The 12,365-nt window shown below is 43.7% G+C and overlaps 1 protein-coding gene across 4 annotated transcripts in view; it reads left to right on the forward strand.

Annotated features, from left to right (window-relative positions):
- The first annotated feature begins 4,313 nt into the window (after window positions 1–4,313).
- The window catches only part of Ss18 (SS18 subunit of BAF chromatin remodeling complex), a 57,281-nt gene continuing 49,229 nt past the window's right edge, over window positions 4,314–12,365 (forward strand). For 2 of the 4 annotated variants that reach the window (XM_034517954.2, XM_034517956.2), the window contains exons 1-2: window positions 4,777–4,939; window positions 8,151–8,227. In XM_034517954.2, the coding sequence (XP_034373845.1) occupies window positions 4,871–4,939; window positions 8,151–8,227 (146 nt within the window). In that variant the 5' untranslated portion in view covers window positions 4,777–4,870. Of the gene's footprint in view, window positions 4,940–5,351; window positions 5,653–6,945; window positions 7,163–8,150; window positions 8,228–12,365 lie in introns of those variants that run through there. The other 2 variants (XM_034517953.2, XM_034517952.2) reach the window with 2 other exon arrangements.

Raw genomic sequence — 12,365 nt, forward strand, 5'->3', positions numbered from 1 at the left:
AGCCTTTTAATTCCATTCCCTACATGAGGACCTGACTAACTGAACACTCAATTTATCTCCAGGTCTCAAACTCAGCTGCTTACTCACATTAATTCCACATGAAGCCTACACATTGCACATTAACTCCAGTTGGCTGTATATGCTCATATAATCACAGCATACAGGATGTAGTCATCTTTAGGGTATAAAATTATGTCTGCTGTCATCATTCACATGAAAACCAGTTAACAGGCATATTTCACCATCTTTATAAAAAAAAAAAAAAAAAACAGCAATTTTACTAAAGTCAGAGCCACTGAATCACACACATATTCTTAGGAAAAAAAATACTTGTTTTTGATTCCTTTTTTGCAACAAGATTTCACATTACAGCCCAGGCATGTTGGGAGCTTAGGTAATTGAGGGTGGCCTTAAACCCATGGTAATCCTCCTGCTTCTGCCTCCTGGATGCTTATATTATAAGCATGAGCCACCATACCTGGCTTAAGAAATATTTTTATGAATCATTAAATTTCAACATATAACTGATTCAGTTCATCCTTAATTCAATGTTTGATTACAGAAGAAAAGGTGAAATGCATCAGACAGGCTTTTAGAAGAATCTAATTAGAATAAAAATTTCTGGATTATTAAAAATAAAATCTTTTACAGAGAATTGGAAAAGGTAGTTTGTTCTGACTAGAATAATGATCGTGCATAAAGATGCATGCTGTTCTTTTTATAGTTTTGAAGTCCATGGAAGCCACCACTCACATTGGCTCATGAAATGTGACAAGAGTGTGGTGGAAATATTTTGAAGAATATCATCCTGAGGGGTTTGCTCTGAGCCCAACTACGAGCTGACAGGCTTGGGCTCTGCCTTTTCAGTATATTTGAAAAGCATACAGGAGACAGAGGCTTAAAAGATCAGTAAATTTTGTAGTACAGATGTTCTATTAGTTACAAAACATTAAGTATAAACAAATTCTCCTATGCAAACACAGTTATCTCTGACATCTGTGTGTACAGGATTTATTTTTATGGAGATCAAGACAATTTTTAATCTCACGATTTTCATTTCCCTAAATATTGAGCAGATTCCAGGAATACTTCATTTAGTCAGTTCACTGAAATTTAAGGGATACAAACAAATGCACATGAAACTTTAAAAAGTGAAACATTTGAAAGTCAAACTTGCAGTTTTCTATCCCTGCACTGTCAGTACTATCTCTGCCTTTTGCTTTCCATTTCTCTCTACATTTGGTAGTGTGTGTAGTCAGAATTCATTGCTCATACCCATCTGGATGCACTTTTGATGTCTGCTGAACTATATTGCAAGCCTATTCTCAGTTACTGAGTTGGGTTATTTAGTTTGTGAGCAGATTAAATAATGGGACTGACGTACGTTTTGGGGAAGATGGCTCCATGGGCGCATTTTCTTCTTAAGTCTCCAAAGCCACTCTTTTTGTTTAGGAAGATTTCTATTTTCATTATTGGTTTCTTCCTTAGCTAAACACTCGAGTCTCTTCTTTTGCTGCTCACCCCTCTGCCAGTTCACTGCCTGTCTTAGTTAAGTTTTATTGCGCTGAGGAGCCACCATGACCACAGAAACACTCACAAAGGACAACAGAGGTCTGGTCCATTATCATCATGGTGGGAAGCATGGCAGTATGTCCGCTGACATGGTGCTGGAGAAGGAGCTGAGAATTCTACATCATGAGCCAAAGGCAGCAGGAGACTGTGCCACTCTGGGCATAGCTTGAGCATAGGGGACCTCAAGGCCCGCCCCCACAGTGACATACTTCCTCCAACAAGGTCACAACTACTCCAAGAAGGCCATACCTCCTAATAGTGCCACTCTCTATATGGGCCAAACATTCAAAACACATGAGTCTATGGAAGCCATTCCTAATCAAACCACTAAATTGCCCCAGGATTTCTTGCAGAACTGATGGTAACAAAAAACAGTGTTTGCAATGTATTCTCTACACTTCAATCTTCTCTGAACTTCAATCTTTTTTCTCTCAAAATTTTCTTCTTTTCCAGAGAATGCTAACTGATTGGATTTTTACCAAAGAAGTTTGAAGACAGAGTAGTGTCTTAGGGTTCTACTGCTGTGAACAGACACCATGACCAAGGCAAATCTTATGAGGACAACAATGTAATTGGAGCTGGCTTACAGGTTCAGAGGCTCAGTCCATTATCATCAAGGTGGGAGCATGGCAGCATCCAGGCAGGCATGGTGCAGGAGCAGCTGAGAGTTCTACATCTTCATCTACAGGATGGTAGGAGATGATTGACTCCCACTTGGTCTGAAGGAGGATCTTAAAGCCCATGCCCAAAGTGACACACTTCCTCCAACAAGGCCATACTTCCAAATAGTGATACCCCCTGGGCTAAGCATATTCAAACCACCACAAGTAGGGCCCTTCACAGTTGTCTTCTTTCCTGGAGATCATTTGCAGTTTTGGATGGCCCTTTTGATCCATGCTTTTCAACAGATGTAGTACAAAGATCATACAGAAAATGAGAACTTTAATGCCAATCAGATAACCACAGAAAAGGCTGTGGCTGTTTCCTGAATGGGGCCTTAGGGTCTGAGGCCCTATCCCACTACTCTGAACACCCGAGGGCTTATAACCTTCGATCTGTAGAATACCCTTTTCTACTTTTTTTTTTTTTTTTTTTTTTTCTCGAGACAGGGTTTCTCTGTGTAGCCCTGGCTGTCCTGGAACTCACTCTATAGACCAGGCTGGCCTTGAACTCAGAAATCCACCTGCCTCTGCCTCCCAAGTGCTGGGATTAAAGGCGTGCCCAGCTTCCCCTTTTCTACTTTTAGTAAGCTCTCATTTAAAGTATCTATCAGAGTCCTGCCTGGAATGTGAGAACTTTTCACAGGTATTTGGTTTTCTTTTAAAAAACTGGAATGTAGAAATTCAGACAAGCTTGATTTGATTTGCTTGTAAGATTTTCACACTATCTGCCAAGTGGACAGAGTGGAGCCATAGGACTGTTTCAGATTCAGTTTTCTCACGGAAATACAGTTCCTAATTACTATGATGTTGTTAGAAAATCAAATGTGACCATCCTTGCCAACCATCAGACACAGTGTCAGCAGTGGACAGTTACTGGTTATTGTTCAGCCTTCTGTAGAATTTTTCAGGTGTGCTTACATGAATCCATTTGTATCATAGTGGGTTCCTAAGGTTTAGGATAGTGGAAGGCAACAAGTTAATTCCCAAGAACAGTTACCATTGTAAGGGAGAGAGAAGGTTCCATTCTTTGTTCTTAGAATGGCTTGAGTCTTCATCCTTTATCGTGTGTGTGTGTGTGTGTGTGTGTGTGTGTGTGTATGTGTGTGTGTGTGTGTGTGTTTCACATGCACAGGGTAGGGGAACCACGTGTGGAGGGAGGCCAGAATAAAACTTGACTGAGTTGGTTCTTTCCTTCCACCATGTTGGTCCCGTGATTCGAACTCAGGACGTCAGGCTTGGCCACAAGCACCTTTCCCAAATGAGCCATCTTGAAAGTTTAGTCTTCACCCTTTAGATTTCTTTAAATGTAACGGAGCGTTCCCAACTTAAGTCACATGAGTAGCTGGTAGTTCTGTCCTTGTTTGCTGTTATACTTTACTTATATGTATATTTGGTTTTGTTTAATTTTTGTATATCTCTTCTATAAAACAGCATGAAATCTTTGAGAGTTTCCTGCGATGCTGGTCAGTTCTACCACCTGTATAGGGCACAGACACCCAGAACCACTGAATAAATTACACTGACCTGTGAAATTTATTTTTAATAACATTTAAAAATACGTTTATTTTTTACTTTATTAATAATTCAGACACTAATTTTTTGGTTTTGTGAGACTGTGTCCCTCACAGGTCTAACTGTCCTGGAACTCATTCTGTAGGCCAGGCTGGCCTTGAACTCAAAGGGGCCTTGCCTCTGCCTCCTGTGTGCTGAAATTAAAGGCGAGCGCCCCCAACACCGGGCTAGGCTCTAATTTTTGAGGATCAGTGATGGTAACTTCCCTTTTGAGCAACTGGGAAGTCTAAGGTTGCAGAACTAGCCCGCAGTAACGTCCCTTTCTAATTTGCAGCTGTTAGCTTTATTCCCCTCATACTGACTGACTTGAAGCCTGGAAGCCTGGGCCTAATTAAGCGTTAAGTATTTAACTGGAGAAGAGGGTGGCTTTTCACAGCTTCGTTCCAAAGGTCCCAAGTCAGATCAAGTAGATGCACAAGTGTGGGGAGGGTCTATCTCTAGGCGAACTCTGAGTCCGGGGTTCTTTTCTACTGTTAGGCGAGACTTGGGGAGCGTGCACTCCAAGGTGCGCACGTGGAGCGCAGGAGCCATTTAAACTAGCGAATCCGCGTTCTCTGTGCTGACCCGGTAGACGCTCCCGAGTCCCGACCGTCCTCTACCCTTCTGGGCCGCGGTCGGGGCGAACCTCTCCCCCAGAGGGTCGAGGGCACAGTTAGGGGCAGTGTGGCGGGCGGACCCCGCGTTTCCTGTGACAGCGCGGCCGGGCCGCTCCCTCCCGCCGTGGCGGGACCATTTCCTGAGCGTCCGGGCGGAGGCGGCCGGCGCGGCGCTACCATCAGCGAAGGGAAGCGGGGGGGTGCGGCCAGAGAAGCCGCGAGGGCAGCGGGGCGGACAGCTGCGGTACCCGGGGTTCGAGCGGCGCCGGCGGCAGTGTGCTCTGTAGACTCCTTGCTGGGAGCTGCAGCTCCGCGTAAAGGCCGAGCCGGCCGAGGAGGCGCGCGGCCCCGGAGCATCCTCCCCCACCGCGCGCGCTAAGGTGGGACTGCCCGGAGGCGGGCGTCGGGCCCCCAGCTCCGCGGCCCCCGGAGCGCTCGGGACTCGCTGATCGCGGGCTCGGCGGCAAGATGTCTGTGGCGTTCGCAGCCCCGAGGCAGCGGGGCAAGGGCGAGATCACGCCCGCCGCCATCCAGAAGGTGAGCTGGGAGAGGCGCCGGGACGCGGGCCGAGGCGGGGTGGCTTGGGGGCGGGCTGACGCCGGCTTCCCGACCGAGCCCTTTGGCGCCTGCTCTGCCCGCACAAAAGCGCCGGCAACCGCCGCCCGATTTCCCCGCGGGCCGGGTGGCCTCGCGCCGCGGGGTCGGGAGGGAAGCGGCCCCCGAGACTCCGGCGTCGCCCCGCCCCGCCGGGACCCCGCTCGGGGAAATCCGAACCGAGAGTGCTGCGCCGCAAACTCCTCGGAGTTGAGGCCCTGTCCGGAGAACTTGAGAGCCTTCCGCAATGGCTCCGGGCAGGCGAGGAAGGAGCCGGGGCCACGGGGGATCTCCGGGGGCGCACCCGGGGTCCGTTCTGGTCTGCAGCAGATAGATGCGCCTGAGCGCGCAGGGCGGGCGCTAGGGTTCCGGAGGGCGAGCCTGCTCTTGCCGACCGGGCTCTGTTGGCCGTCTACACCGACGGGCGGGCGGTTTACATGAAGTCACGATAGAAGCCCTGGGAGCTGCGTCCTCAGAGGGGACCCAGTTGCCGCTCCGGGGCTGCCAATTGGGGACACAAAGGTTCTTTATTATCCTCCGAGCTTGTGTCTAAAAGCAAGGCACTATTCTAGATCTCAGCCTGGGTAGACTTTAAAAAAGTCGCCTGTTAACTTTAAGTTTGCCCTGAGTATTTCCATCTTGTTTCCTGCCCTCGAGTAAGTTTAAGGAGAGCAAGTCAACCTGTAGTACTAATCGGGGTACCCATGCAGACCTGTGGGTTACAGCCATCGGTTTCTGTTTACTGTCAGGGTCTTTGTAGTGTGGCATTTGACATTTGCCCAACTGTTGCTTTATTTTCTTTGAAGAAACCCGCCAGGCAGTGCCTGGAAACGCAGTTGGTTTCTCTAGTGTGCCAGGTTGAGCCTGCGGTCTGGTGAACAGCTTTCTTTAAGCACACACGTGCAGAAAGCATGTTTCTGAAGGGATTCTTTTTGAACTCTAGAAAAAGTCTGGCGCTTTTCTTTTTCTCAGAGTTTTTTCTTATATAAGTCTATTAGTTGCTTATCGTGAGTGATTGATCTAGGTGCTAACTGGTTATTTTTCATTCTCAGATGAAAAGTGAAAAATGGATTAAAATTCTTTTGTTATTTTATTCGTATGTGTACATCTTGTGCATGCAGTGCTTGGGGAGGTCAAAAGAAACATCAAATTCCCTGAAACAGAGTTATTTAACAGCGTCCTTGTGGATGCTGGAAACCAAAACCAGGTCCTCAGCAAAAGCATTAAGTGCTCTTGTCCTCTGAACCATCACTCCAGCCCCCCAGAAGTATTCTGATTCAAGTTTTGTTTGCAGTGTCAGACGTTGGTATTAGACAGGAGACAGATGGTTGGGGTTTTTTTAACGTGTAGTGAATTCCTTGGTTGAGTATTGAATTGCTGGCACTCGCAAGGCAGGCAGATTTCTGAGATTGAGGCCAGCCTGATCTACAGAGTTAGTTCCAGGGCAGCCAAGGCTACACCCTATATTGAAAAACAACAACAACAACAAAAAACAAAACAAAAGAATTTTTTTTTTTTTGTATCTAGTGATTATATTTAAGAAGCACACCTTAGAAAAACGTTTGCTTTTAGCAATCGAAGATAATGATAAATGTGCAGGAAATACCAATTAATTGTGATTGGATCTTGTTTTTAATTGAAAACCACATTAAATGATTTTTGGTGTTGTCCCTTGGTTATTCATTAAATTATGAAAGGTGGGGCATGCTCAGGATGTCCCCTAATTCTTAACCTCCTACAACCTTGGGTGGTGTGCTAGGGACTCCAAGTAGGTTTTCTTGCTTAGTGACATTGGCATAGATGAATTACTTAACCTTTGAAACCAAGGTTGCTTAGATTGTTGTAAGGTGGTAAAATGATAATTAATGTATATTATGGTTTTCAAATTTTCTGAGATACCTCATTTTATATTACACACTTAAATTCTATTAAATACATTAAATGCATAGAGATCGTTGCTATATGTTGGTTTGGAGAATCATGAATCTATACAGTTAGAAAGGAAGCTACAGTGACCTCGGGTCCCTCCGGCAGCAGTGCTTCTGTGCTTCTTTTCTTCTGGAGAAGAACAGATTTTCTCCTTCACACTACAGAGCATGAGACTGCTCCAGAATCAACTGGGAGCCAGCTTTCAACTGGTAGAAACTACTGTTACAGATAGTAGAGGTAATCAAATGTTTCTATATCTAAAACAAAACAAAACACCCAAAAACAGTGGCCTAGAGGATGGCTCAGCTGGGTTCAAGGAGAGAACCAGTGCCACAGAGGTGTCCTCTGACCACACCAAGGCACAGGAGTGTGAACTAGAGCTCTCACACACACACACACACACACACACACACACACACACACACACACACACACACACACACAGTCTGACTAAATAAGGTAGAAGAAACACTTTCCCTTCTGAGTTTCAAAGGGAGTAATTGAAATAGGTATTAAACATAATTGATTAAATGTGATATCATTACACATATACAAAGTAAGATTTTTTTTTTCTTTTTCAAGATAAGAGTTTCTCTGTGAAGTCTCGACTGTCCTTGAACTCACTCTTGTAGATCAGGCTGGCCTTGAACTCAGAGATCTGCCTGTTTCTGCCTCACAAGTGCTAAGATTAAAGGTGTGAGCTACCTCTTAGCCAGCTTGTAGGATTTTTTTGTGTGTGTGGCAAGTTATGAGCACTGTATTAGCAGAAGACCTCAGTAGGTTCACTCTCTATGTAGATAGGACATTTCTAGGAAGATTCAAATTATGAAAAGTCAGTTGTTGCAGAACTGTCTATGTGAGTCATGTGTAGCGTATTTCATAAGTGATTATACATTTTAACAGCAATGGAAAATTTTAACTAAGTTTATTCAGGCTCATGTTTCTTATAATGAATTTTAAAATACTTTGTCAGAGCAAGTAGAAACACTATCACAAAATAATTCTAAGAGGGTTGTGTTTCCCATGTTCACCAGTCATGTTTCAATCATGTTTTATGATTTTGTCATAACATCATCTGTAATGATGGCTTCGAGAAGCAATATTTTGTTTCTCGGAAGCGCCTCTGTAGTGTTCATCAATATCTTCCTTCTCTCTTCCGGCTTCTTAGTTTTTAATTTTACTTCATGTACTAGGTTTATAATAAACTCTCTGGTTTTTATTTCAGATGCTGGATGAAAATAACCATCTTATTCAGTGTATAATGGACTATCAGAATAAAGGGAAGGCCTCGGAGTGCTCTCAGTAAGACAGACAAGCTCTTTGTCTTGGGTTTTCTGGTGGTTACTTTTCCTTTGAGCAACAGCTTTAGTGAGTTATATTATTTTAAAATCTACATTTCAGTCTTTTAAAATGTACTTGTAGAGTTGTGATACCTCAGTTGGTTTGAGAACATTTTACTCACTCCAAAGAAAAACAAACATTTATTGACCATCATTGGGAAGCTTTCCCACCAACCTCTCACCCCCATAACCTACCTTCTAGTGGTACAGGCCTGACTATTGCAGACCTGTTGGATAAATGGATTTTAGCAGTGTGTGAACTGTTTGGACTGACTTCTCTCCCCTCCCTCTGTGGTTTTTGAACCATCGTCCTGAAGCCCGGGCTGGTGTCAGACTTGTGATCCCTGTCTCTTCCCCTCAAGTGCACCTGGTGGGCTGTGCCAGACACCCAGCTCTGGGTGACTTTTTTCACACAGCTGACTGGTGCTAAAATATATATACCCAAATAATGCCACATACACACACTCTTCTCCCTTCCTGTCCTCCCCCCAATGCCCCCCAATAAAGACTTTAAGCTTGTGCAGAGTCTCATTTATAGAAAAGTATAGTCTTAGTCTAGGGATGGTCTGGCTGCACACTTTTAATCTCAGTACTTGGAAGGTACAGGCAGACAGATCTCTAAGTCTGAGGCCAGCCTGGTCTACAGATTAAGTTCTAGAAAAACCCTGTCTTGGGAAAAAAAGAAAGGGAAAGAAAGAAAAAGAAATCTTCATGTTTGTAGTTACTTCTGAAAATACTGATGTTCTAGAGAACCAGTTACCATTTACAAGGAGCAAACTTTTGAGGTGATCTCTTGGAAGTAAGTGATATACCCTAATAGAATCAGATGTGGGCATGGCCAGGAATACCAGCACCTTTAAAGCAGGAGAATTATAAATTCAAGGCCAGCCTGAGCCACACCTCAAGACCCTGTCTTAAAAAAAACCCAAAAACCCATAAAAACAGATGACCAGAAGAATCTGATTTTGTGACATGTCTAGGGGCAGCAGTGTCAGCAGTGTCCGGCAGATACAGATAAAGACGACACGTTTTCTAGTAAATCACATAGGAAGAAGTGAGACTCATCTGCTTAATTTATGTTTTACAAAATGCTGCCACCTCAGTGTGTAACCAGCATCCCAGCTGCTCACTTTGCTTTCCATCCTGAGCTGTGTGGAACGTGTTGGGTTAGAACCACGTGTGTGGTTTTACTGAGTCTGGCGACTGCTGCCCCCGAAAGTGCTGCTTTAGAACATTTCACTGAGCCGCGGTGTGCAGCCTGCCCTTTCCTGGAGGTCTCGCTGGCCGCTCTTGGGAGACAGCCCCAGCGACCATGTGCTTGCTTTTCCACCTTTGTTCATCTGTCTCTTGCCCTCTGGTGATTTACTCTACATCTCAATTTCAGGTTTCTCTTGCGTCTCTGTCCAAAGTTAGTTTTAAAATAAAAATCTATGTTTACTATTATAAAAATTTTATGGCTACCTCTTATTTCCCATCATCTTATTTCCTTCTCTATGAATTTATGTCAGTACACATAGATCATGATCTAATGTTTATAGAAGTGATTTTTTTTCTTTTTTTTTTTTTGTTGGGCAGGGATCAAGTTTAGGACCGTGTTTCTGTTTGGCCAGTGCTGTCCCCACTGAATGATTGCCAGACCTAGGCTGTAATTCTCAAGTGGATTACTAGGTCAGAGACCATGCTAAATTGCCAAAGTACCCTGCCAAAATTTTTCTTGCTTTACTTCATCCCTGTCCTGGTGTTCACCCACCACTTCCAGCCCTAGATATTGATCATCTTTTACAAAACTATGAATATTTGATTGGTAAAAACTAAAGTTTTTAAAGAAATATCCCTTCAAAGCATTTTCTACTTAATGAAAAAGGCTCAATGACAGTAAAATTACTGTATGTCCTTTACTGGAATTCTCTAGATGTCCACAGGTTAGCCCAGTCGCTATTTCATAGACACTTGAGAATGACTGCAGATATGGGTTATGTTTAGTCACCCAAGTTTTCTCTAAAGTTGGTAATGCCTTCCCAGTTAGTGTGTCCTTTTCAGGTCCCAGTGTGGCTCATCTTTTGCATTTAGTGGGTAAGCTTTAACTGTAGCTGCTCCTCAGACTTAATGTTTCCCAGTATTGACATTGTTGCAGAATGCAGTTATTCTGTGGTGTGCTTCTCAGTTAAGTCCCAATTTATGTTTCTGCACCATAAAGTTCACACTGTGCCCTACGGTGTTTGTGCGACTGTCCCCTCCCTAGTTGAATAGCAGCAGCTTGTTCCAGTATCAGTGGTAGCTTTGTCGCTTAGTTAAGCTGGTACCTCCTGTTTCCTCCACCAAAGAGTTACTGGTTTATTTGTAATTCATATGCATATCACTGGGCAGGCACCTTGAATGAAACACACGCACCTTTCCTCAGTATGCTTCAACATACTAATTTTAGTAGCCACTAGTGATTTTTCTGAGCTGCAGTCCCTGCTTTGATGGGTTACCTTTCTTTTGGTATTGCTCTTTTCCAAGTTGTTGATGCAGCTTGTGAATAAAGAGAAAAACACACCCTGCTCTCAACACTGCCCCGTGCTCCTGTTTCTCGTGTTGAAGCTAAAGGAACATGCAGAGGAGCATTAATGAATGACAGCTCTCTGGGAGTTAAGAGTCCGATGTTGACTAAATGTTTCCCTTGAATCAGCTTTGTGGATTAAATATAACTTACTTCTGTTGTGGGTGAGAGAATCTTTGAGGCCCACCGTCTCGAGGAGCTATCCACAGCTAGTGGTGCTGAGAGAAGGGAGTCCTGTTCCTCGGGGTGCCCTGCATGAGTCAGTAACCCCCACTTGCTATTGCAGCAATCCTAATTATTGCAATGGAGCCCCCACCCCATTGTGAAAGAAAACATGAACTTGAAAAAAATCCACCCCCCCGCCCCCCACAGAGAGAGTTTTAGCTAGATGGCTCATATCTGTAATCCCATCACACAGAAGGCTGAGACAGAGGGATTGCCATGAGTTCCAGGTGAGCCTAGACCATATGAGACCCCATCTCAAGAAAAGTAAACCAAACAAGTCCTTACCATTTTAAAAATGTTGATAGTATTTACATTGTAAAACAATTAGAAAACAAATACTTTTAAAACAAGATATGAGCACACCCTTCTCACACAGATTCCCAGGAGTGAGTCTTCTCCGTGTATAGTTCTGGCTGTTGTCTTCGGAAGACACAAAACTAACCTGTGTTAGTCTGTAAGTCAGTGGTTGGAAGCGTTACATAGGCCACATTCTTCCAGGTTTGCTAACACGAATTTGAGACTATTATTGCTTCTGTCTATGTGGTTTGGATGTTTGCTAAATCAATCCAGATTTTGCTTTAATCAGAACTCCCCTCCCCCTTTTGGTATTTTAGGATGGCTACAACTATTTCAGAGTGTTTTATAAATTTTAATGCCAAAAGCTAGTATTGGTCATCATCTTAGTTTAAACCACTATTCACTAAACTAACTTTTATCCTATAAACTATAGTTTGACCATAGAATATGTGTTGTGTTAAAAGTTATTTTTAAAATAAGTTTAAACTTTTCAAATTAATTTCTAATTAATAAATTTAGGACTGGTCATTTTGCTTTTTGGTAGGTAATACGTCTTGTCTTTAGTGATGTTTTTAGGGGCTGATGTCTCTTGCAATAGTGAGCATAGACATTTGGAAGTATCTGTTAGAACTTGTTAGGACCAGACAGTCATCAAACATAAGGTTTTAATGGATCTGTAACCGTGGCTGGCTTCCAGTGGGTCCCATCATCAAATGTAAGATGTGAATATGATTGATAATCTCCCGTTAGTTGTTCGTATTTCTTGTGTTAACAAAGTAGTGAGAACAGGTACAGTGATGTTTAAAGATAAGATACCATAAAAGGCACTGTCAGCCAGTTTTGTCGTGGTGTGAGCATTACAGAGCACACTTCATAGGCCGAGACGGCAGCCGTGCATTGTGGGCACACTGAGGAGACCCACTCTATCCTTGACTGACTAATGTAGAGTAGCCTACCCATAAGGACTGCAGTGACAAGTGTAATGGTACTTAGAGACTAGAACATGAAATTTCACGGGAAAATGTTTTTATTTTCA

The sequence above is a fragment of the Arvicanthis niloticus genome, chromosome 14 (genome assembly GCF_011762505.2).
Source record: "Arvicanthis niloticus isolate mArvNil1 chromosome 14, mArvNil1.pat.X, whole genome shotgun sequence".
Classification (NCBI taxonomy): Eukaryota; Metazoa; Chordata; class Mammalia; order Rodentia; family Muridae; genus Arvicanthis; species Arvicanthis niloticus.